Source organism: Gopherus evgoodei, chromosome 9, assembly GCF_007399415.2.
Source record: "Gopherus evgoodei ecotype Sinaloan lineage chromosome 9, rGopEvg1_v1.p, whole genome shotgun sequence".
Classification (NCBI taxonomy): domain Eukaryota; kingdom Metazoa; phylum Chordata; order Testudines; family Testudinidae; genus Gopherus; species Gopherus evgoodei.
This window is the reverse complement of record NC_044330.1, coordinates 66,406,998-66,433,077: the sequence shown is the minus strand read 5'-3', so window position 1 is coordinate 66,433,077 and position 26,080 is coordinate 66,406,998. Positions and strand designations below refer to the sequence as shown.

At 45.4% G+C, this 26,080-nt stretch overlaps 1 protein-coding gene across 1 annotated transcript in view; it reads left to right on the top strand.

The window, feature by feature from the left end:
- The window catches only part of LOC115657867 (exocyst complex component 1-like), a 69,756-nt gene that overhangs the window by 26,747 nt on the left and 16,929 nt on the right, over positions 1-26,080 (top strand). The window contains 5 exon segments of the mRNA XM_030576175.1: positions 4,671-4,898; positions 5,973-6,105; positions 7,118-7,227; positions 11,068-11,217; positions 12,820-12,913. Of these exon segments, the coding sequence (XP_030432035.1) occupies positions 4,671-4,898; positions 5,973-6,105; positions 7,118-7,227; positions 11,068-11,217; positions 12,820-12,913 (715 nt within the window).

The window sequence follows — 26,080 nt, the reverse complement described above, 5'->3', positions numbered from 1 at the left end:
AATCTCTCCCGCCTCGGTGAGATTTTTGGGTTTTCCATCTTGTATGTACCGTGTTATGTCCTCAGGAACACCATACAAGAACTGCTCCATTTGTATGAGGAGGTGCAGTTCTTCCAAGGATTTAACATTGTGTCCTGATATCCAGGCCTCATAATTTTTCCCAACGTAGTAGGCGTGTTTGGGAAATGATACATCTGGTTTCCACTTTTGGGTTCTGAAACGCTGACGGGCATGATCCGGGGTTATCCCCATTCTGTATCTGGCCTTGGTTTGAAAAAGTTTATAGTCGTTCACGTTCTCCTTAGGCATTTCAGCTGCCACCTCTTTTTGTCTTTTTTCCAGTTGTCGCCTGTGTTCAGCTTCTTTGATTTGTTCTTCAACCTCCATTTTTGTATTGGAAGGCATGGTTCCTGTTTTCTTGTGTTGGGGTGCCCTCCGGTGTTTATTGTGTGAACTGTAGGCTCTGTTGCCTCCTGGGGTCTGCCTAGAAACAGTGCCTTTTTCCCTTTATTCCTCTAGCTAATGTTTTCAATGTAAAGTAAACCAGAAAAACCACTTTATTTGCATGTATATAGTGCTGGTATTTGACTCCTAATGGGAGTGCTATTGTGTGACAAAAGACTCGTAACAGCTCCTTAATGGTTTCTTGCTTAATATGCAAGCCACAACTGCCAGACAGAGCAGAAAAAAATTTCTCTCTGGTTCCCTTTTAAAGCCAAACTGTTTCTCTCTGCTAAAAAGCCCCTAGCAGAGAAAAGAAAAATATAATATTCCTACTGGCTTCTGGATTGTATCTTTCCCACAACGCTGCACACCATATCATAAACCTAGTCCCAGATTTGAACCTTAGCGTCCAAAATATGGGGGTTAGCATGAAAACCTCCAAGCTTAGTTACCCGCTTGGACCTGGTAAAGCTGCCACCACCCAAAAAATTAGAGTGTTTTGGGGCATTCTGGTCCCCCTGAAAAACCTTCCCTGGGGACCCCAAGACCCAAATCCCTTGAGTCTCACAACAAAGGGAATTAAACCTTTTCCCTTCCCCCCTCCAGGTGTTCCTGGAGAGATACACAGAAGCAAACTCCGTGAATCTAAACAGAGGGAGTCCACCCTCTCTATTTCCAGTCCTGGAAACACAAGCACTTCCCTCTTCACCCAGAGGGAATGCAAAGTCAGGCTAGTAAATCTAACACACACAGATTTCCCCCTGACTTCTTCCTCCCACCAATTCCCTGGTGAGTACAGACTCAATTCCCTGGAGTTCCCCCCTAAAGAAAAACTCCAACAGGTCTTAAAAAGAAAGCTTTATATAAAAAGAAAGAAAAATACATAAAAATGGTCTCTCTGTATTAAGGTGACAAATACAGGTTCATTTGCTTAAAAGAATATTGAATAAACAGCCTTATTCAAAAAGAATACAATTCAAAGCACTCCAGCAACTATAGACATGTAAATACAAAAGAAAAAAAACAATAACCCTTATTGTTTTTATGAACTCTGTACTCACAACTTGGAAATAGAAGATTAGAAAGCAGGAAATAGAAATCCTCTCATAGCTGAGAGAGCATACAGGCAGAAGACCAAGAACAAAGGACTCACACACAAACTTCCCTCCACCCAGAGTTGAAAAAATCCTGTTTCCTGATTGGTCCTCTGGTCAGGTGCTTCAGATACTTCTTTCCAGGTGAAAGAGACGTTAACCCTTAGCTATCTGTTTATGACAGAAGGCCACAAGACATTCTGCTGACATTGACCGTCTGCAGGTATGGCCCCAGGCAAGTCCCAGTGGCCATGATTCGCCATTCCCAGCCAAAAGGAGCTGCAGGAAGTGGCAGCCTTGCTCCCTTCAGGGGAGCAGAAATGAGATCTGCCTTCAGTGAGGCTCTGTAGACTGACTTTCTTTGGGTCTAGGGCAGCTTGTGACAGAATTCCCTCACCAGAATGGCACCTCCTGCCCACCATCACACAGATTAGCTTTTTCATTTAGCATGCCCTCTCCTGGTAATGCCGCTCCCAGCGCTTTCTCCTCCTACAGACTTGCCTCAGTCCAGGAACGGCAATGTCCTCTTCATGACTCAACCCTCCAGCCATGTCACCATCCGTGTTTCTGTGTGGGGGGAGCATCTCCCAGTTCTATTGTCCACCTACTCACCCAGTGAAGAGGGGACCTGGGCCCACCCACTACTCCACGCACAGCCCAGGGACCCTGGCTATAGAAGACTCCTGCTGCCTCTCTTCAACTTTTCCAGCAGAGCTGCTTCAGTTCCCTTGTCCACTTCCCCACAGGCCCCAGAACCTTCTTTGTACTCTTCTTAGGGCCTCCAATCCACAAGTCCCAGCAGCCAGCCAGCAACTGCTCTGTCCAAGGTGCTACCTTTCTGCAGGCTGTTAGGAACACAGTTCTCTCTCCTTAGGCTCCCTACAGCAACTGACCTTGGTCTGCCCAGCAGCTCACTTTTATGTGAGCCTGCTTGGTCCTGACTGGCTGCTCTGTGCAGCCACTCTCCGATTGGCTGCTCCCTGCACTGCCTCCCTAGGCTGCTTTTAATCCCTTCCTTTCCAACTTGGGGTGAATACCCCATCACACAACCCCTTCTAACTTCTCTAGGAAGCCAGGCCTCTTGTTGATTTACAGAACCTCTGTCTCCTTTCCTTTGTGGTCTTCATGGTTGCAAAGCACTGTCTGTGTTTACTGTGGGGGCACAGATGCTTCTGTTGATGTTGCTTTTTATTTAATTAAAAACTCATCACCTAATTTTAATATTAACAAAGACAAACTCATTTAAAAGACAGAAAACAACAGACCAGAAACTTCAATCCTCCCAGGCCTATGTGTATCGATTATCTTATTTGATACCCAACATGGTGCTTCAACCAGTGGCTACAATTCAATTACCATTTCAAAACCAGTTAATCTCTAATAGATCTTATCAGTGAAGATTAACAAGCAATTATAGCTCCATGGCCTGTCAAAGCAAATGTCTAAGACCTCCTGAGGCTAATAGTGCCTCCCATTTTCTTATATATATGTACATGTCATGCATGATTTAACTGTTCATTAATTTCACCTTCAAAATAGTTCAGCGGGGTAACATATAGGAAACCATGTGTGTAGTGGCTATTGGCTCAGAATTTGCATGCCTCCTCATGATGGCCTGGGTCAGACACTTCTGTGGGAATGCAGAGAACTATGCCCATAGGGAGATCTGGTTATAGGGTCACATAGCGCCCCGGAGTCCACACTCATCCTTGGCAAGTGGAGGGGGGCAAGAGCTCCAGCACAGCAATGAGCCAGTCATTGCTGCTGCCCCCAGTGTGTCCCCCCACAAGGAGCAGGAAGTAGCAGTGCACCCAGGGCCCTGTAGGAAAACTATGTGCCATTACCAGCCCTACAGCATCCTTCTTTCTTCTGCTCTTTGTGGAGTCTACTCGAGGAGGTAGCTGTGGCGGTTCCAGCTACTCTGCTGAAGTTGCTATTTCCTTTAGCCTCCTTGGGCCGGTATGGGGCTCTTACAGGGCCTCCTGCTTTCCATCATCTCTCTGGTGTAGCAGCCAGCTCAGGGGCTATGGGGCACTCTGCAGCAGCTGCCTGGAATCTGAGGGCCCAGGGAGCTGCATTGAGGAGCAGAAGCGTGGAAGGCTGGAGAGAAAGCAGCATAGAGCCTTCCTTTGTGGGTTTTGGGGTGAGTGAGGCTGAGAGCACATGTGCGGGTGATGGACATGGCCTTAAACTGGATATGCAGAAGTAGAATCTCTCCCCTGCCTGAGGAGGAAGGTCTGTTCACTTCCTCTCTTAATCCAATGGATCTCTCCAGTGGAAGACCTAGCTATGCAGGCTGTGCTGTTGGAACAGCACAGGACCCTTAGACAATGTGTCAGATTGAAATTATTATGGGAGTGGACCTACTTTGTGATACTTCATATCCCTGGATGGCATGGGTCCCCTGAAATCTCACAGCACATAAATTGAGACAGCCCCACACATGAACTGCCATCTTGGATTCCCTCCAGCAGCCCCACTTAAGGCGGCAGAAGAATTCCTCAGAGCGGGAAGGAAGATGGATACTACAATATGCCATGGAGCTTGTCTTCCTATCTGAATACAAAAGCAATGTGCTCCACACATGCCCAGCGTGCGACATTTCCCTGGCATAATATCACTTCAAGACCTTCAAAGGCTGTATCTAGGGAAGGGTCTTGTGTTTGCATGAGTGGTTCAGAAACTGCCATGCACTTGGCATTATATTCTGAGCTGGTGCTGTGCACATGTTGGACTCTCAGAACCTTGCAGGGCACACATCAGAACCCCATGGCATGGCATGGCCTCCAGAAACCTCTGCTGCTATGGCACTAATCCAAAGGCATTTTATCTTAGCTGAATATAAATAGGATACACTGACTCTGTGTGTGTGTGTGTGTTTGTGTGAGAGAGAGAGAGAGAGAGAGAGAGAGAGAGAGAGAGTAGTAGTAGTGGACCCCAGTCATCTTAACAAACTGTTGCACATTGCCACCGAACTGGCAGAGGCCTGGTGGCTTTCTTGCAGAAGTCCCTGTCTTTGATCCTACCTAATGATCAAAGTATCTGTGTGTATGTGAATATAAGCCAACTACAGCACCCATCACTGCACTAGCATTGTGCTGTACCAGAGAGCTCTGCTTCTCTTGTTCACAGGCCAATCTCCAGGCCATCATCTCTTCCGAGAAGCAGGTGACATTGTTGATGGGTTCCATTGATGAGGCCCTGGCAGAAGTTGCCAAAGTGGAGGAGACCTTGCAAGTTTATGATGAGCTGCTGGGGAGTGTGAAGCAGCAGATGGATCACATCCAGCAGGGGAACTCCTTGCTACACCAGATAGACTCCAACCATGAGAAGCTCATGAGCGAGATTCTCTTCCTCACGGTAGGTGAAGTCACAAAGGGAATGAGTCATGGCCCATTGAAGTCAGGGGACAGACTCCCACTGGGCTTAGGGACCCTGAGCTAGACCTGCCTCCACAGGGCTCCCAGCCTGTCTGGCTTAGGACTGAGAGAGCCGAGCAGTTCTTTGAGGCCTAGATAATATGGTGATGGGCACACTGCTCAGATTTAAAATGAGGGGGTGTGGCCCAGGTGCAGCAGAGGTGACGTGGCTGGAATCAGAGTCTCTTGGAACACAGACAGCTTGATGTGTCATGTTGCTAGCTGACCAGGCAACAGAAAGGAGCACAGAATGGCCCATGAGTTCACAACAAAGACCAGTGCTTTATCAGCAATGACACAGATCTTCAGCATCACTCCTGGGCATAGCGAGAGCTAAATCATTAACTCTTTAATTGCTTTGCAACACAGGATGCAGCTACTATCAACAAGGGTCATGTTTCTGGTTGGGGAAAGGAGAGAAATGTATGATTTTTCTGGACCATGTTTACCTGAAATTCTTCTTATCTCCTCACCAGCCATCAGCTTCCAGGATTGTGCTGCCTCTCCTGTTATAAGTATGTCACTATGTCTCCTTCCCATATAACTATGTCACATAGGAACGAGAACAGTGGCATGAGGTTTTCGCACTGCTGCTGAGGCAGCAATCTGATGCTAAAATAGTTGCCCCTGGCTGCATGGACTTCAATAATCCTCTAACTTGTAATCTCCTGGGGGCAGGGACTGTCTGTGTGTTATGTGTTTGTATAGCCCCTAGCAGCCTGGAGCCCTGCTCTGTGATTTGGATCCCTAGGCTCTCCCTTGCCATGATCCCATTTGGGAGCTCTGCTGTTTTTATGGTGCACTATTATTTTGGAAGGAGAAATGGCTGCATGATGCATTTGACTGGGAATGCAGCCTGGCAGTTTAATGTAGCACGGTGCCACTTAAAACAGTGAGAGTGCCTATCCTTCATGTGTGCACACAGGGTATAAGACATCAAACTCGGATGCTGGTGAGGGGAGGAGGGATAGAGAGACAGGATGGATTAAATTAGTTCTCTTGGGTTTTTAATTAGAGTAACCTGGACCTTAGTGAGAAGCACCGCCAGGTTCTGAGCCGAGGCGACCTCTCTAGACCCAGCAAAGTGAAGGCCTGCATTGCAGCAGCAGAAGCTCTTTCCAGCTGCATGAATGTTCAGATACAACCCGGTGAGTAGGAGTAGAAGCTAACTGCCGCCTTATCAGCACCACTGGCTTACAGTCATGTGAGCTGTCCACAGAGCACAGCACTGTATTGTCCAACCTTCGCATAGGCTCACTGAGTCACCGGGCCATGATGTCCTCCTCTGAACCATGGCTTTCTGGATTTCCAGGAACTGCCCCAAACCCTTCACCTGCAGGTTGACTGAGGCAAAGATCCAAAACAGAAGGAAGCCCTGAATTCTAGCACTCAACTGGAGCAATATCCTGGAAGCACACTCTGGTGTTGCCTGTCATCCTGGACTTGCTGTTTTCACAGACAGGGAAAAGGTTGGGATTGCCAGGCCAGCCCCATCAGTGCATATTTGTGATGAAAGGAATCAGAAGGAAAGGGTTCTACTCCTCCAGGTTATAGAATTAGTCAGCCCACTCTCTGTCTATATATGTTATGGGGTAGGGGAAAGCATTGCTAGAGCAAGCTTAAGTTAAGCTTTGGCACCCTTTCCCCTAAATACATTAGAGCAATGTGCAGCCAGGAGCCATCTATATGCTGACTGCTTATCTGGTCTTATATTTAGGAAAGGGGCTAACAGAAGCCTGTTTTTAACGAAGAACCAAAAGGCAGCCCAGTTGTACAGTATTTATATGAGTGTTGGGGAATTATTTTTTCCTTTAGAATAATACACCATGGGTCTGATTTCAAAACCCCATGGGTGCAGTGATATGCTTCATTTGTGCATGAAAGGGCAGTGATCACATCATACAGAAACTGGATTTTTGCACATGAAGATGGACAGCTAGCAGTGTACTTTGCATGCATATTTTTTTTAACTCAGGCGCTGCCTTTGTTATTTTAGTGCTGCAGTGAATATTTCACTGCTTTGGGTTTGGATTAGAGTATTTCTTCAAAATTGCACGTCTCTGAGACCTGTCATATTTGTCACTTGCACAACTGATGTGTCTTTGGGCACAACACTGCATGTGCAGTCTCTCATTATGTCAGCCTTCTCCTTAACTCAAGGTTACCGGAAGCTGCAGGCCATAGCAGAACAGTTGATCATGTTTGAAACGCTGAAGCAGAACTTTGAAAACAGTTTCATCAGCCATATTACAAGCATCTTTGAACTACAGGTAGGTTAACCCCAAACTTGCCGTGGCATATGCTAAACACTGAAAGGAATCAATATTTTGGCAATGCAATGTTAGAGGTATAGAAGTGCTACGTTAAAAACTGGCACAGAAAGGGTTAAAAGACACCCGTGCTTTCCCCAGACCTTCATTAGACACACCTAAACAAACCTTCCTTGGATTGACTCTTACAGGGGGGTAGTGTTGCACATATTTACTGATCTGGAGAACAGTCCTCCCATGCCACTGTCTTGCCACAGTCAAATTCAAAAAAGGCTTAGCCTGAACGACATTTTTTTAAAGAAATGATCCTCCCCTCCCCATCCTGATTTCCTATATACATTAGAAACTTAGGTCCCAATTAGCTTGTAGGACTCTACGTTTACTGGAAACTAATGAAATGATAACATCACAAGAGGGAAGAGACTGAAAGTTGCGGCCAGGGGTATGCGCAGGACTTTAAATGTGACTCCTTTTGGAGAGTCACATTTTGTGCCCACGCCCATCCCCTGCCCCCGAGTAGCTCGCTGGCCCCTACCACCCCGGCCCCGGCAGGAGCTTGCTGGGGCCAGAGAAGTTCTGTGCCCTCGGCTGATTACTGAGGGTGGGGCATGCCTCTGCTTGCCCCTCCTTGTGTGTGCCCCTGGTTGTGGTAATTGAGAAAGCACTTTGCTAGTGCTTTTTATGTAGCCTGTTGTAAAACTAGGCAAACATCTAGATGAGTTGATGTACCCCCAGAAGACCTCTGTGTACTCCCAAGGGTGCACGTACCCCTGTTTGAGAACCACTGCTCTACTGTGCTGTTGGAAATAGCTATATTAACTATGGCTCACTGCTAAATGGCCCATATCTAGTTTTCTAGATTCTGAGTGTGACTAATCACACACACAATGCAAGGATTTATGCTTGGAGTCAACACTAAGGGTTATTTTATTGAATGATGTCTTGCTTCGCCAACGCTCTATTTTGTCCGCTCCATTTTAAACTTCCCTTTGAAAATGGTGAGGGCCAGATGTTGTAATTGCCCCTCAACCTCTCCTCCTCAACATGTCTCCCTAGAAGCCCAAGAGAATGCCTTGCAGTAGCCTGCACTATGCTATCCTGGGCCTGCAGTCAGGTCCACTTGTCCAGATCCTTCCACCTGCGCAGATCTGATTGCCCAATGTGGGTCCTCATAAGTAGAGGCTGAATTGAAGATGAACAGACTTTGCTGCTTCTCCTGCTAATGGGGCTTCTCTGTTTAGTTTCCCACTGCAGCTTGACCAGGCATTACCAGCTTATCACTTTGTTCAGCCCTGTTTCCCTACAACTGGATGCAACACAGGTCACATCTGCACTACAGACTTATAGACTCATAGACTCATAGACTCTAGGACTGGAAGGGACCTCGAGAGGTCATCGAGTCCAGTCCCCTGCCCTCATGGCAGGACCAAATACTGTCTAGACCATCCCTAAAAGACATTTATCTAACCTACTCTTAAATATCTCCAGAGATGGAGATTCCACATCTTCCCTAGGCAATCTATTCCAGTGCTTAACTACCCTGACAGTTAGGAACTTTTTCCTAATGTCCAACCTAAATCTCCCTTGCTGCAGTTTAAGCCCATTGCTTCTTGTTCTATCATTGGAGGCTAAGGTGAACAAGTTTTCTCCCTCCTCCTGATGACACCCTTTTAGATACCTGAAAACTGCTATCATGTCCCCTCTCAGTCTTCTCTTTTCCAAACTAAACAAATCCAATTCCTTCAGCCTTCCTTCATAGGTCATGTTCTCAAGACCTTTAATCATTCTTGTTGCTCTTCTCTGGACCCTCTCCAATTTCTCCACATCTTTCTTGAAATGCGGTGCCCAGAACTGGACACAATACTCCAGTTGAGGCCTAACCAGCACAGAGTAAAGCGGAAGAATGACTTCTCGTGTCTTGTTTACAACACACCTGTTAATGCATCCCAGAATCATGTTTGCTTTTTTTGCAACAGTATCACACTGTTGACTCATATTAAGCTTGTGGTCCACTATGACCCCTAGATCTCTTTCTGCCATACTCCTTCCTAGACAGTCTCTTCCCATTCTGTATGTGTGAAACTGATTGTTCCTTCCTAAGTGGAGCACTTTGCATTTATCTTTATTGAACTTCATCCTGTTTACCTCAGACCATTTCTCCAATTTGTCCAGATCATTTTGAATTTTGACCCTGTCCTCCAAAGCAGTTGCAATCCCTCCCAGTTTGGTATCGTCCGCAAACTTAATAAGCGTACTTTCTATGTCAACATCTAAATCGTTGATGAAGATATTGAACAGAACCGGTCCCAAAACAGACCCCTGCGGAACCCCACTTGTTATACCTTTCCAGCAGGATTGGGAGCCATTAACAACTACTCTCTGAGTACGGTTATCCAGCCAGTTATGCACCCACCTTATAGTAGCCCCATCTAAATTGTACTTTCCTAGCTTATCTATAAGAATATCATGCGAGACTGTATCAAATGCCTTACTAAAGTCTAGGTATATCACATCCACCACTTCTCCCTTATCCACAAGGCTCGTTATCCTATCAAAGAACGCTATCAGATTAGTTTGACACGATTTGTTCTTTACAAATCCATGCTGGCTATTCCCTATCACCTTACCACCTTCCAAGTGTTTGCAGATGATTTCTTTGATTACCTGCTCCATTATCTTCCCTGGCACAGAAGTTAAACTAACTGGTCTGTAGTTTCCTGGGTTGTTTTAATTTCCCTTTTTATAGATGGGCACTATATTTGCCCCCTTCCAGTCTTCTGGAATCTCCCCCGTCTCCCATGATTTCCCAAAGATAATAGCTAGAGGCTCAGATACCTCTTCCATTAACTCCTTGAGTATTCTAGGATGCATTTCATCAGGCCCTGGTGACTTGCAGGCATCTAACTTTTCTAAGTGATTTTTTACTTGCTCTTTCCTTATTTTCTCTTCTAAACCTACCCTCTTCCCGTAAGCATTCACTATACTAGACATTCCTTCAGACTTCTCAGTGAAGACTGAAACAAAGAAGTCATTAAGCATCTCTGCCATTTCCAAGTCTCCCGTTACTGTTACCCCCTCCTCATTGAGCAGTGGGCCTACCCTGTCCTTAGTCTTCCTCTTGCTTCTAATGTATTGATAAAAAGTCTTCTTGTTTCCCTTTATTCCCATAGCTAGTTTGAGTTCATTTTGTGCCTTTGCTTTTCTAATCTTGCCTCTGCATTCCTGTGTTATTTGCCTATATTCATCCTTCGTGATCTGACCTAGTTTCCATTTTTTATATGACTTCTACCAACATAGCTACGTCGGTCAGTGGCATAAAGAGATGTGATCCCTCACCAATATAACTATGCCAACAAAGGCCTCTAGTGTAGATGCAGCTATATTTGCTATATCAGAATAGCTTATTTCCTTGAGAAGTGGTAGTGATGAAATAAGCTATCCTAGTAATAGCCCAGCTTTGCACCAATAAGCTGCATCCACTCTGCTGGCATAGTATTGCTACACTGGTGAAGCAGTAAGTATAGACACAAGGCCATAGTGGTTTTTAACATTGCTCTCCCAAGTAATTTATGGCTTCTCAAATGTTTTCAGAACCATAGATGCTGGAAGCTGGGGCACGGGAGGTACTGATGCACCTCCTGGCTTGAAGCAGTTTCCATTATATTCAGGGTTTACAGCTTAATTCAATGGCTCTCAGCACCCCCACTATACAAATTGTTCCAGCGTCCCTGTCCAGAACTGGAGCTTCCCATGCAATCCAGGAGAGATTTATTTAAATTTGCCAAGTGCTGCATATGAATGATTTTGTTGAGCTAGGATTTGTTCTTTCTATTGTTTCAGGGAAATGGTCAAGTTCCTTCGCGAATGCAGCAGGCTAGTGAGCTAATTTCATCCACTCATGTTCCCTACCATGCCAACCTGCTACCTTACACTCCACTTATGGCCTGGCTGAAGAATGCCAACCCGATCCTGTTCCATGACCTCCCAAAGGTATGGCCTCACAGCTGAACTATCCAGTACAACATCAACCATGGTGGGATAACAATAAATAATCCTATATTATTGCACTTAAGTGGGATGTTTTTAATTGGGTTGGCATTCTATGCTGTGGTATTTTAATATAGATATGTCCATATAAAGATGAAATGATGAAATCACCATGGAAATGTCACTTTTATTCACAACAGTATTGTATGTAAAGTTTTTTGGGCTTTGGCTTAAAGCTATGCCCTGTTTTCTGAATGAGGACACTACTCAAGAATAGTCATCGTTATCTGAATTTCCCCAGCTGAGATCAGAGCCCCATGATGCCAGGCCATGGGCACATTCGTAGTTACAGACAATCTCTGCTTAGAGACGCTCACAACCTAAGTAGACAAGACAGGCTAAAGTAGCATTATCCCCATTTTACAGTGAGCTACCCAAATTTGCATAGGCATCCATGTTAGAGCCAGGGAATGAACCCAGATCGGAGTCCCAGCTCTGTAGCATAGCCACCATCAGAGTGGGATAATAGAATGCCCGATGGGGTTTGATCTCTGAGAATATCAAACATACAATGGGCCCCTCAGTATTCAATGAAGGCCAGTATCTACATCTGATCAGAAAGACAGCACCCCCTTGTACCACGCCGGGGCATTCCTCCATTGCTCAGACGAAGAGAACAGTAGCACCTGCTAAATCACTAGCACTGCTCCCTGCCCCTCCCCTTTAGAGCAGTGATCCTCAGACTGAGGCTCAGGAGCTCCAAGTGGCTCTTCAATGTGTCTCCTGTGGTTCTTTGCAGCACATGGTATTAAAACACAGCATGATTTCATTCTTAACCAATCAGATGCTTTTACTGTGTTATTAATCAATTGTAGAATGCTTGGTCAGTCATTTTGCTGTGAGAAGCATATATATAGGAATGAGTTTATTTTATTTATATTAAATGAAACAATGAATTCACACTACAGTGGCTCTTTTGGGTAATGTTGATCACTGATTTGGCTCCTGATTCACTGAGGTCTGAGTATTACTGCTTCCGAAGTTTCCCATCGAAGTACTGATCACCTCTGAGGCTACTTGGCTTGTGAAAGCCAAGTGTGCAGTTGGAAGGCAGATAGCCCTTCAGTGACAAGTGTGCTCCTTACTGTGGGGCTGTCCCGTTTGCTGAAAACAAGAGCCAGGAAGGATGCTGGAAGCTGTGTTTTCATGTTAGGGGTAAAGCTCACCCTCATGGAAGACAAAGTCCAAGCCGATGTTATTGTCCACGGCACGGTGTGCTTGCTGTGGCATAGTCTGGGTGCCAGAGTCTTCATGGTTCAACAACCCTGCTCGCTGAAGCCAGCGAACGGCACGACTTTAGAACGGGCTTCAATGCTGAGCAGCTGGATTCTTCCCTTCCTAGGTTTTATGATCAGTTCCACAGCTCTCCCAAAGGCATGATCCAAAGCCCATCAGGGTCAACAGGAATGTTTCCACTGACTGCAATAGGCTTTGTATCATGAACAGTAGAGAGACAGCTGAGAATGGCTCAGTGGTGGTTGAGATAGGGAGCAGGAGACAGGAGAGAGACCCACTGACATTTCAGCCCATTCCTTCCCCTTCCAGGTCTATGCCTGGAATCTTAGCAGACTCTATGAGAGGGAAATCAAAGCTTTTTTCGAGCTGGCCAGAATGCTGCTGCTGGGAAGAACAAAGGCATGTAAGTGATTCAGTGCTGTGGGACAGGGATTGATTTGTAAGTCGGGTACACAGAGGAATTCTATCCCCACCCCCTTCCCCAAACTATCAGTTCCTTGGGTGGAGTTTTCCCTCTCATCTGTGGGCCAAGTCCTCAGCTGGTGCAAACTGGCAAAGTTCCATTGCCTATCGAGGAGTTATGCTGATTTACACCAGGTGGACATTGTATGACCATTTGCTGCAGGTTTTATTCAGTACTGCTTATTTGCTTTTGAGCTTTGGGGTCTTTGTGGCTTCCCCTGGAGGAATTCACAGATAAATCTCTGCTGTGGAGAGGCATAGGCATTGCTGCAGGCATCAGAGAGCCGGAGATGCAACGTTGTCTGTTTGTATGGTAGTGCACGTGAAGCCCAGAACAATTCTTTGATACGAGTTTTTCCCTGAAGTGTGCTAACATTTGCCAACCCTTCAAACACAAACGTATGCATAACTTTACTTAGGTGAACAGTGCATTGACTTTAATACACGGCTGATCAAAAAGCTACAGCTTCCGTAAGGCATGGGAGAGCTCAGCCAGATGCAGAGATCAATATCAAAATGACCCCAAAACAAAGTGTTTCATTTAGATTTTCACAACAGAAAATAGAAAAAAAAAGAAAATAATCCAAGTCCACAATGTGCGGGGAGCAGTGAGGAGGAGCGTTGGGTGAATCCAAGAGTGCTGTGTCATGAATTGCTCCCTGCAATGGGAGGAAGTTGTTTGCACAGTGCTTCATATCGGTCTGATGGTTTCAATGACTGCTAAGCCATGCTGTTTCCCATTGCTGTCAGTGGCATGAATAGTAAGTAGTAATCTTCTGTGGTGGAGCTAAAGTGGAACGAAAGGCACTTCCCATGGCTGTCAGACCTGCTGGTCTACATATATTTTACAACATGCATTGAGGCATTAGGAAACACATTGCTCCCACAGCATGGTCTGAGGGTGGAAGAATAATTCATACCTGAGGGGCTCATTCATGAGCCCCAGTCCAGGTCCTTTGCACTGTTCCCACAGTGATAGGCCAAAAAGCATCCCCTCTTGGGCTGGCAAAGAACAGGTGTGGCTCCTTCTCATTCTGCAGCCCCTCGTGTAAAGGTAATTCCCCCAGGGCAAAAATAGGGGGGTTGGAATGCACTGCATCCCAGCAATCCCTACAGACCATAGCCAGCTGGGCTAGGAATGCTCTAAATTACACCAGGAGGTAAACTGCTCTAGGATCAGGTCACTGCAATAGTTTTAAACTCCTCAGCTGTTCCTAGGGTCCTCTCCATTAACATCACTGATACTGACCATGGCGGGGTGATCGTCTTCCCAATCATCATTTCCTCTCTATCCCGTGGTCTGTGATGGAGTTTGTAGGGGTCAAGCAGCAATAGTGACTGTCCGTTTATGTAACAGCACACTACCAAACATGTGAACCAGTGCTTCCTCCTTGATTTTCTCTAGCTCTTGCTGTAAAATATTCCACCTGTGTCCTTTTGCTCCTTATTGGTCACTGTTGTATTCTTTGGATAGGATCATTAGTGTAGTCATGCTCTGGTTTGGCCATCATCACCCAGAGAACAGTGGCTAAAAGTGACACTGGAACCACCAACACAATGGCTCTGCTATTGGAATTCCCACTGGATCAGCCTGCTGGACATCAGCCTTCCCACATATACCTTTGCTGCTCTCCTGTGGTGTGAGATCCCTACCCCCGGTTCTCTTGGGTGGGCAAATATCCCATCATCCCTTCTGAATGCAAGTGTGCTCCTGCTTTCCTCTCTATACATCCTTGGCTCCTGAGTCACGCTGGGGTTTTGGTTTTCTTCCCCAAAGCATCACTTTCAACTAACCCCCACTTCCCTTCTGCTTCAGTCACCGTCTCCTTTCCATATTTCCATTCCCTTTACACAGCATCCATTTGACATTGGACTCATTTGGGAAGACTTGGCAGAACTACATTGTTCTTGGCTTTATTAGATCATTCCCACCCCCTTGATACCCTGCCACTAGTCCCAGCTGCAGGCAGCAACCCTCTACCATCTTCTGAATCTGTGTCCATGGTGCCTTCAGTCTACAAAACGTAACTGCCTGCACCTTTGCCAGGTCTGTCTTGAATTGCAGGAATCTTTCCAGGCATTTCCCAGCAATACCTGGCTTCAGTTATTTCACCTGCCATGGCTGCCTCAGATTGTTTCTCCAAAGCTGAATGAACGCTCCTCGTTTCATGCTCAGCTGAAGAACTGTGTTTTGATCCCAAAGGCTTTGGCGAAGTTGTCCCTGCCTGCAGGTATATGGGATCTTGGGGAGCAATTACCACACAGGTGGGGTGCCAATTAATTTCTTTATTAAAGGAAAAAGGATGTGATGGGAATTTAACAATGAAATACGATGGGATGGGGTGTATAGGGTGTTTACAATAGACAGTGATGGGGGGGTTCTTATTGAACAGTGTAGGGAGTTCTAACAGTGGGGTACAGTAAGTGGGGTTCAGTACAATGGGATACAGTACAGTCAATAAGCGTATCAAAAAGAAATGCAAAATAAAATGGTAGCTTCTATATAAAATGGTCAACAATCTTAGATAGAATGTATTAAGTGGTTAGTGGCCTTATACACAATGGTATCAATGCAAATACAAAGTATATCAGAAAAGTGGAAGCAACCAATGGGGTGTTATAATTACAAATAAAATGTGAATCACAGTGCAATAATACAATATGGGTGATAAGTGAAATTATGCACTGTAACGGTATAAAAGAAAATTAATGACTTAATTTGTGAGGCTAGGATAGCAGATAATCTGCAAGAGTGTACCTAAAGGCTGGGTCAAGGAACTGGGGGGGAGGGGGTGTGAATGATTAGTGGCAACTGATGAGAGGAGAGTGCGGCTGGAAGCAGCGAGAGACTCTGAAGCCCTGCAGGGTAAGGACAATGGAGCAGCGTGATGGTGATCTTCGGTAGGGGAGGGGCAGCGGAGAAGTGTAGAGAAGGGCTAGAGAGAGGTTTAAGCAACAAGCGGACACCAAAAACAAAGTAAAAAAAGCAGCAAAGGATTTGAGAAGTTTCACAGGGGGAGAAGCAGCAAGGGGTTTGGGAAGTTCGGAGGGTGATGCAGACGCGGGGTGGAGGCAGCAAGGAGTTATAACAGGGAGACACGGAGGAGCACACAGAGTGGGAGATTGGAGCGGGGGAAAAACAGACACGGGAAAGTTCAGGGAGAGATCGGGACAGCGGGAAGATGAATTTAAGCAGCAAAAACCTTATCTATCTTAACCAACGACTAGGCAAAACAACAAATATCACAATTCTAAGCAAAACTATAACAAGCAACTATACGGAGCAACAAATCAGTAAACTATAACAAGGCAGGTGAACTTACAAGCTCTACAATCTTAACAAACTATGACTTATTAAACTAAAAAAACCAAAACCTATGGTGCACCTTATGCTATGGGGAAGTCACAGAGGGCAGAGTGGTATATGCCCAGGATCCAGCTCCCAAGGAAGCCAAGGGATGGTGGCTGAAAGTAGAGTGCCCCGAGGCAAAGCCCACAGGAGCAGAGCTTAGCAGCGGCACAAACTTATTTTTAGCGGCAAAGCGCCACGGACTTTAAGAGAGGTTTTAAGACACAGACCAAGGTTTAGCTTGAGTCTGTGTCCTGGGGAAACAGAGCCAGCAGCTAAAATAATAAAATAAAAGTAGGGAAAGTTTCACAGAGGGATTCTTACCAGTCCCCGAGGCAGCAGCAAAGGCAGAAGCAGCAGCAACATCAGAAGAAGCAAGGAGGGCTCGGTACAGTCTCAATAATCAGGAGATCTCTCAGGTAGCAATTCGTTCTTTGTGGGGGGGGGGGTTAAAAAACCAGGGGTACGCTCAAAAATAAAATGAGAGCAGAGAAAGGACCCCCCAAAACCCCTGACTGATCAGACCAGGCAACAGTGCAGGAACCTTTCTGATGTTTGTTTCAAAAATGTCTGTTTTTAAAGGCAAACTCAGGCAGTTTCCCACCAGTAATCCTGATAGGCTCCCTCTGTCACAGGGGAGGAGGCACAGGGAAAAACTGCAGGTGAGCACAGAAACATGTCTGGGCAGAGTCCTGTGCAATAGGTGACTCAAAAGCACATGAGGCCTGTGACTCATGCCCAGGATCTTAAAAACACAATAGGTCTTGCAGCTCTGGACATTGCCTGCCCTACACTGAGCCCAGGTTCAACGAGGTGATAACAGGACTAATCCTTTGAACAGGGCAGTGGTCCCATTTAGCACGCAGCCCAAGTGACCATCCCTTTGAGAAGGGCAATGGCTCTTGTTAAACAAATTAAGGGGCCCTCCCTTTGAGAAGGGCAGTGGCCCTGGTAAACAACTTAACAGCCAGGGAAGGGCGGTCACAGGAGGAGAACAAAAACAAAATGGAGTATGGGGACAGCTGTAAGAAACAAAATGGAATAGGGGGATAGCTGTAACAGACAGAAGTGATTATGAAAAGCACTCCTCTCTCCTTGTGGTTGCTGTTCTCTGTTAGCTCGCAAGCTCCTCGGTGGTGCTTCTCCCCCCATTGCTGGAGAGCTGTACTCGATATTCTACTGCACACCAGTGACTTGTCTCTAGTGGGGAGATCCTCACCCTGCCCCAATCCCAGAGTGGTGCTTGGTGCATCACAGCCCCATAACCAGCAGAGGGCAGATTCTGGCACAGGCATTGTGGAAGACTGCCATAAGGCTGCTTTCCTAGGACACTCTCTCCAGTCCCACCATAGAGAGTGTGCCCACGGTGCAGCTACATCACACAACACACAGGAGCTTCTGGGCAGCTCTGTAACCCATAAGGCACCCTTGGGGAGTTGCTGTAAATTAGCCCCCTGGGGTTGTTTAAATTATTCCCAGGATCCTGCAGCCCCTGGAGGAACCCAGGATTAGCAAAGCTCAAAGGTGGCTTTAAGCCATTTAGCCCCCTCTCCTCAGGCTGCAAGTTCTGTGCTGTGCCTCCGCGAGGAGCAGCACAGCGTCTCACCCCAGTTCCCCATAGTCTCTTAGCCTCCGCTCTCCCATGTAACACACAAGATGTGTACAAACTCTGCCAGATGATCTAACAAGGATTGGAGATATTTCATGTGATCAGCAAAACTGGAAGGGGAAGTTGAGATTAGTTGAGAATTGGTCCTGCTTTGAGCAGGGGGTTGGACTAGATGGCCTCCTGAGGTCCCTTCCAAACCTGATATTTGATTCTATGATTATAGAGAGTTACTTGCTAAACTCAATATAGCTGTTTAAATTTATTTTCAGGATTACATCAGTACAGCATGTTAGGCCTTATAAAATGATTTCTTTAACAATCTGACTAGAACTAATGTTTATAAACAGTCCAGTGTTGTTAGAGCACACTAGAGCACTGCCTTGCTGAATATACCCAGGTGAAAGACACTGCAGAAATAGCTAAGATACCGGATCTGGGTATAATGGGACCCCATGCAGACTTAAGGGGCCATACAGACAGGGATCCTTCTGTAGAATGGGGGTCTATGAAATCATGAAGTGTAGCATTGTAAGTTTACACATAAAGCTGCCTTGAAAAAAGGTATGTTAAATGAAATATTTAGATATTTTGAAATTTTTTGTTTTTGATGAAAAATTCATAATTTGTATTGGTTTATTTTGTTATGATGAGGAAGACATCTCTTTTTCCTTATTTTTAATGTTTAACAAGGGGAAGTAAAAAAGGAAGCAGAAGTCCTTCTGTCCCTTCCCCTTGTCTTTCAGTTTTAATCCCCCGCCCCCTCATTTTTGGGAATGAACGAGTAAGAAGAGGGAGTGGGATTTCTAAATGAAATTTGTTCAGGTGTTTTGTTTCAGAATAGTGTTAGAAAGTGAAAACATTTCAATCACTGGGAAATGTTCCTGAGAAAAAATGTCTTTGCCCTTGAAAAGCCATTTTTCAATGAAAAAGCTGTCAAAAAAATGTCAACCAAGTCTATTACATGGAACGTTGAGGGGGGGGTGATGCTCCCCAACAGGACCAAGAATTGAGAGACACCTCACCACTACCTGCCATTAGCCTGAAGGCATGTTTGCCGTGGATCAGCTCCCTGAAACCACCAGCTTATAGCAGCACAAGTGCTGTCTTCCAGGCCCCTGCAGACTTTGCTCTCTCTGTGCAGGTTAGCGGTAGGCACACACCAACCCCAAGTACTTGGTGTGTTCCATGCACCATCCAGCACCTTATTCACTGAACAAACAGACTTATCAGACTGGCTATTCCCAAAGGAACAGTACTCACCAGGATTCAACTCAAGACCAGCTCTTTGCTTGACACCACAGCACTTAACTGTATTTATAGTGAAAACAAGAATGAGTTTATCAAAATAACAGAAAGTAAGAATATTGGAAACAAGTAGTTACAGGTAAAACAAAATTATAAATACACTTTTCAGAGACTAAACTTAACTAGCAGGGTAACCTCCTGGCTAAAGAAGTTTTATCGCACCCAATGTTCTTGTTAGCATTTTTTTCAAGCAAATCTGGTTGAGACCCCACTTTCATGAATGAAAGGTGCTATCCCTTTTCTTCCTCAATGAAGGAGGCCAGACTGTCTTCTTTGTCTTCTAGAAATACCCACAGAGTTTGTTGTCTTTACCTATGGGCAGGTTAACACCCCCTTCTCCCATGGCTTGTTTGTTCTTGTATCTTCCTTTCCTGTTTACATACGAAGTCAAACATTAATGGGCATCCATTGTGTTAACTTACAATGCTTAATTTACTTCCTGGACAAAGAGAGAAATGTTTCTTGCCTCCTGTCTGCAGGAACCGGTCTAAGGCATATCTGGTGACCTGCTTTTCGATTACATGCTTAAGAACATAATTTTCTGTACTTGATACGTAACTCCTTACATAGCACCTGCACATACTTTTCACAATGATATTGATGACTAGTGAGACAACGGCTTTCAATTGAGACCTCACATGACACTGTTTGATGAGCCAGCATGTACAATCCAGAATCCAGAATCAAGAGATTCCTGTAACCTATCTGCATCCTCTTGTCAGTTGATATTAAGGGGTTCTTGGGTCACAGGGGGTGAGCGTGCTAGACATGGAACAGAAACACCTGCCTACAACCACTCACAGATATTTAATGAGACAGGATAGAGGTATATAAAATAACAAAAAAAAAGTCAGGTGCTCCTCTCTCATAATACAAGAGCAAGGTGGCATTCAATACAATTGAAAGGCAACTCATTTAGAAATCAGAACAGGAAATTCATTTCAGACATGATGCAGTTATCTGCGGATCTCATTGCCTCAAGACATTATGGAGGCCAAGAAGTAAACAGGATTCAAGAAAGGCAGTGCTACTTATATGCAATATCTGTAGTTACACTAGGAAGGATAAAAAATCATAAGGGATTGTATCAGGGCTGCCCCTTCCTGGGGTGCCCTCCTACAGCCGGCTGCATCATGACTAGTGTGCCTGCCTCAGTTTCCCCTTCATTCACCCATAGAAAGGAATATAGTCTTTCAGTGTCCAGTGCAAAGACCCACCTCTAGGCATAATTTATTTATGTACAGTAAACTGAAGAACCCTCATGATAAAACCATTCTCCCCAACCCCCAAAATACAACATGTACAATCACAGCAAACTTACATCCCCTCCCCCTGGGACATCATTTCCAGACGACTTACCCAAGAGTCAGTTTCAAGTCTGTTCCCAGTTCTTTCACCCCTATTCCAGGCTCCCATTCTCCAGGCCTTCCACCTGAGGATTACCCAAGTTGCTTCTTTCCCATGACTTTGCTCACCCAGGTCAGGTCTCCTGCAAGACAGCTCCCCACCGTGTTGCACTCCCCCAAGCCACTCTGCCTGTGAGTCCTACCCTTGCCCAGGGAATATCCCCTTAGAGTCAACCCTCTTATTTCTGGGTGCAGCTTCCCACAGCCCTCCACACAGGCCTGCAGCAAGGGGGCTTCCTAGCCTCTTCCCTCTTAAAGAGGGGTCAATGACAGGAATATAAAGAGACTCACACAGTAATGTACCCAGAGGTGGGGAAAGTGTCCATCATGAAGGTTTCAGACCTTCCTCTGAAGCATTTGATACTGACTACTATCAGAGATACACTGTTGGATTAGCTATACTGTTAGTTTGATCTGGTGTGATAATTCTCATGTTCCTTAGGGATCAGCATTGCCATGAGCTGGGTATCTGGAGGCACTTTTTGGTCAAAACAGACACTGATGTGTAGGTGGTAGTGAGCTATAGTTTATTGACACAAGATTGGTATGAGCACATTACTGAGGATCACTAGAGCAATCGATGAGGTGCACAAGTCTCTCTGGACTGGAACCACAATAATATAGCATAGCACTAGTTGGTTTCTGCTGCATTGTGGCATGGATCAAAAGCTCTACCCAGTCTCCACTCACCTGCTCTGGGAATGGGTTGGGCAAACATAACACACTCATACACAAAATAGAACCTGTATATTCCATATGCCTCTTACCTCCCCACTGGGCCATCTGGGCTGCTGCAGAATGTTTTTGATTGTGAAGGGGAAAACCTCAGTGGATGTTATCCCAAGACAGTCAGCAAAGCCGCTGTGGCTTTCAGTGCAATCCCCCTTTTGCAATTCCATGTGCTGTGTACGAGCCAGCCATTGGTATACTATCGTCATCCAAATGCCTGGAGTTACTATACATCCAAATTGACCTGTGCCACATTTGAAACCTTCATGATTTGTTTTCCAGTAGCATCCACAGGCTCTCCCAAGTGAAATCAAGGCCCCATTGCACTAGGGTTATGCATACACATAATAAGAGATGGTTCTTGCCCTACATAGGCAAGGAGGACAATGGGTATCGTATCAGAGTGGCCTCACCATTGGCATATGCCCTCGTGGCTGGGCTGTCCTCATCTAGCACCCACTGCAGAGCATTGCTCCGGCCCTGTGGAGTCTCCTCTTCTCGTGTCTCAGCCCTCTAGTCATAGCCTCACCTCTTCCAGAGTATCAGCATCCCCAACCAACAGTGTTCAGCACAAACCTAGTCACTCATAGGAGCCTTCCTCCCCTCCTAGGCTTCAATCTCACTCTCCTGAGAACTTGCTACCCTGAAAGGCTTGTCCTTAGCCCACCATGGGCTTATGCTTTCAGTCTCTCTGGGTTCAGGCCAGCTCTCACTTCCTCTTTGGGAACACTGGCCCACAGCACTGCTTCCCCTAGAGCCTTGCCCCTGTTTGAGGGCCCACCACAGGACTAGCTCCCTCCGTAGAGTCCCCTGGTGCCCTTTTCCCAGCTAGGGTGACCAGATGTCCTAATTTTATAGAGATAGTCCTGATTTTTGGGTCTTTTTCTTATATAGGCTCCTAGTACTCCCCACCCCATCCCGATTTTTCACATTTGCTGTCTGGTCACCCTATTCCCAGCGAAGAAGTATTCTAGGCCCCATCTCTTCTGTATATCTTCTCTAAGCCTGGAGCCTCAGTTTCAGTTTACCTCCATGGTCATTTACCTGTGGGTTGGCCGTCTTTTAGGCTCCCTCCAGGGATTGTTTTTACCCCCTGCTACCCTCTACATCAGGATGCAAACTTCCTCCTGAACGTAGGGTTCCTCCTGTTACCTAGGGCACTCACTCAGCCTTTTGTGCAAACCCTCTTTCAGCTGGGTCCCATCATTACTCAAGGCCACCTGATCCCACATCAATTAAGATCAGCTGGGAGGGTAGCTGGTCTTCACAGGCAGGGCTAAGCCTGGCTCCTCTTAAAGAGCCAGCCAGTCCATGATAGGCCTGGATTTCTCCCCATTTTACAGATGAGCTAGGGCAGCATCTCTGGCAGAAGTGGGAATTGAATTCGGGTCTCCTAAATGCCAGCGTGAAGCCTAAGTCACCAGAGCATCCTTCTTTTTACTTAATCTTGAGTATCTCAGTGATAGCTGGAGGAAGAGGTTCATGGCTCTGAGTGTCAATGAGGGCCTGCCTAGCCGAACACTAAGGGTATTGTGACTGAGTGCACCCCTACAGTCACACCCTGCACAGTACTGCAATAATCTTTGTACAAAATATATCTTGTGAGGTATCATTTGAAAAGTAGTAATTCCCTGGCCAATAATATCTTGGTGAAATGTACATAGCAACGTTATATGTAAAGTTATGAATTCCCCCTGTATGATGTTAGCACATGTTAAAACCCACCTAAACCTAGCTATGTAGAAGTTGTTAAACAACTCTGTGCTAACCAAAGAAATGTGTGTTTACCTCAATTTACATATTACATAGTAAACAGGGTGCTTGGGCAGCCAGAGGGGATAAACCTGTTAATGACAAAGGACAAGCTGATACCTCTGGCCAGGTGTAATAAAAGTTGATTGGCAGTCACTTTTAATGCAATGTATATTCAGATAGATGGATCATAGTTTCATGATTTTTTTTCAGTCTATCCAATACAAACCGAGCTGAAAGCATTTAGCTAATTTACTCTTTGGGTTTTAGGTCTTTTGGAAAATCTGGCCCCAGTGTGACTTTGCCTGCAGCAGATGTGGGAATAGAAGCCAAAGTCCTGATGCACTTTTAGCCATGCCCCTTACCCAGGGACCCAGGAACCACCCCTTTGTTACATTATCTGAACTATATAGTTAAAAGAGAGAGAGACCTTGCCTCTTAGTTACTCTGATGCACAGTCACAGCATTTCCTGAGGAAACTTTGCCCATTTTCTCATACAAAGAAGAAATCCTGCAAAGAAGTGATGAACATTCTGGCAGAGAGCCATGAGAATTAGCAATGGGGACAACAAACAGCGCGAGCCGAGGTTTACCAGATGCTGTGGTCAGATTCGGTTTCCTGAAGAAAGGCAAACACAGTTATTTAAGTATCAGAGGGGTAGCCATGTTAGTCTGGATCTGTAAAAGCAGCAAAGAGTCCTGTGGCACCTTATAGACTAACAGACGTATTGGAGCATGAGCTTTCGTGGGTGAATTCTCATCTTCATCGGATGACTCTTTGCTGCTTTTACACTTATTTAAATAAAAAGATTAGCAAAACCAGTACAGAGGCAAAGAGACCACCATTTCCATTCAGCATAATAACTGATGGGTTCCAAGCAAGTGTTTTTAATGCTGTGGGGTAATAGAAAGCAAAGCTTGTCTTTGCCAGCAGCACTACGGCTATTAAAAATGGAGAGACCTGTTGGGTGGGGAGTTAGCTTTATTATTTGAGAAGCCCTTTATGAAAAGAGACTCATTAAAAATAATAAAGGATGGTATCGGTTATGAGTTACAGCAGGGCTGTATAATCCTGGTTTTGTAATTTATATCAGTGATTTCCTTTTAGCGGTTCACCGATCTTTTTTCAATGGCTGTATACATGTAATAAAAAGCTAGTAATTAAAGTAATGACAGGAAACAAAGTCTCTGAGAAACCAATTGTGGTTACAGCAGGAGTCTTTGAGGGCTTTGTACCTGGCATGAGGCTGCAGGGAATCATCCACAGGTACATAGTTCATCGTGAGGCAAGATGACCTCATTGCTAAGGCACTGGCCTGAGAATCTGTGTTCCGTTCCAGCTCCGCCAGAGACCTTCACTGTGAACATGGGCAAGTCTACAGGCTGAAAGTGGCTGCTGATTGGGGTGCACAGTAGGATGCTCCAGTTGTTGTTGGAATAATTGCTGTAGCACATGAGTGTTGTTCAGTCTCTCCTGTCTCCAGGCATATATTGCTAAAGTCCTGGCTGCACGAGGGGACATTTAAAAAAAAAAATCTGCGCTCACTGGTGCAATGCTTAAAATGGCAGTAAGAACTGGCAGCCCATCTACTGCAGGGCTCTCGGCATTGCTGGAACTGAACTCATGTTAATGATGGTGGGAATTTTTAGAAAAAAAGGCTAACTTGGCTTCCAGGTCTTTGCCTGTTGTATCCATCTGCTTCTGAAGAGGGCACATCTCGTACCCCACCCTCTGTTGCTATCTACACAGATTTATCCAGGATATCTTGGAAACGCTGCAGGAGCAAAAAGGAAGAAAAAAATGAGGGGGACTGTGTCTCATGCAAGCTCATGCTCCCATATCATTGCTTACAGAGCTCAGAAACGACTCCCAGTATCTGCATCTCTAGATTACTAACCTGTGCTTGGCTCAGAAAATCAGGAACATACTGCCTCAAATAGTGGCTGACAATAACGGATACCATAGGAGAAGTCAACCAACCTCATCACTAGAGCTGTCAGGACAATACTGATGGAACTTTTTTTTTTTTCTGGAATACGGTGAAATTGATCTGTTTTGCAGAGAGGGTTCGATTTTGACAAATTTCTGATGAAACCCAGGTAGCATTCCATTGGAATCCTGCCTGGCTTCCTGCTAGCTTGCCTGTCTGGCTCTTTGGTAGCCCATCTCATGGGTTAATGGGGAGCCGGAAGCCTGGAAGCCTTTGGAATCCCGACTCCAAGGCTTGTGGCTTCTCAGTAGCATGGGACCCCAGGTATTCACACAGAAAATTTCAGTGAAAACAAACAATTTTATGGTTGGTTTTTTGTTAACATTTTCAGCAGAAAATTTTAATTTTTGTCCCAAAACTGCCAAAACAATGTAAATTTTGGGCCAAAAACTGAAAAGATGTTCAGTTTTCAGATGAATATTTTCAGTTTTACATCAATCAAAAAAAAACTGAGGAAAATGGTAACTTTCCATGAAAATTGTTATTTGATCTAAAACCCTATTCTCCATCAAAATAAGTTCTGATGGAAAATTTTCAACAGCTTTTACTGATTTATACCAACTGGAGGATCCATAGCATCCAAGATTTCTCATTCCCAGATTTTCCTACATTTGTACTACTACTAAGTAGCAAGGGGACAAGCGGCACTGGAAGGAGAGCAGCATATGAGAAGGAGAGAGAGAAGAGAAGAGTGATAACAGGAGAGAGAGAGAGAAATGAGAACACCATAGGACATCCATTGGAATCTGTGTCTCATGTCAATCAGCCAGTAAGAGCTGGTTTCCATAAAGCCAACTGGGCCATATGGAAACAGCAGGTGTAACAGAAAAGGGCTGAATCACCTGACCATAATGTCAGAGAACAAGTGAGGTCTATGAGAGCTGAGAGTTAAACTTATGACCATAGGTGAAAGCCTTGTGCAGAATAGGTGGGAGATCCCTTCTTCGACGTTTTACTCTCTTGTTTA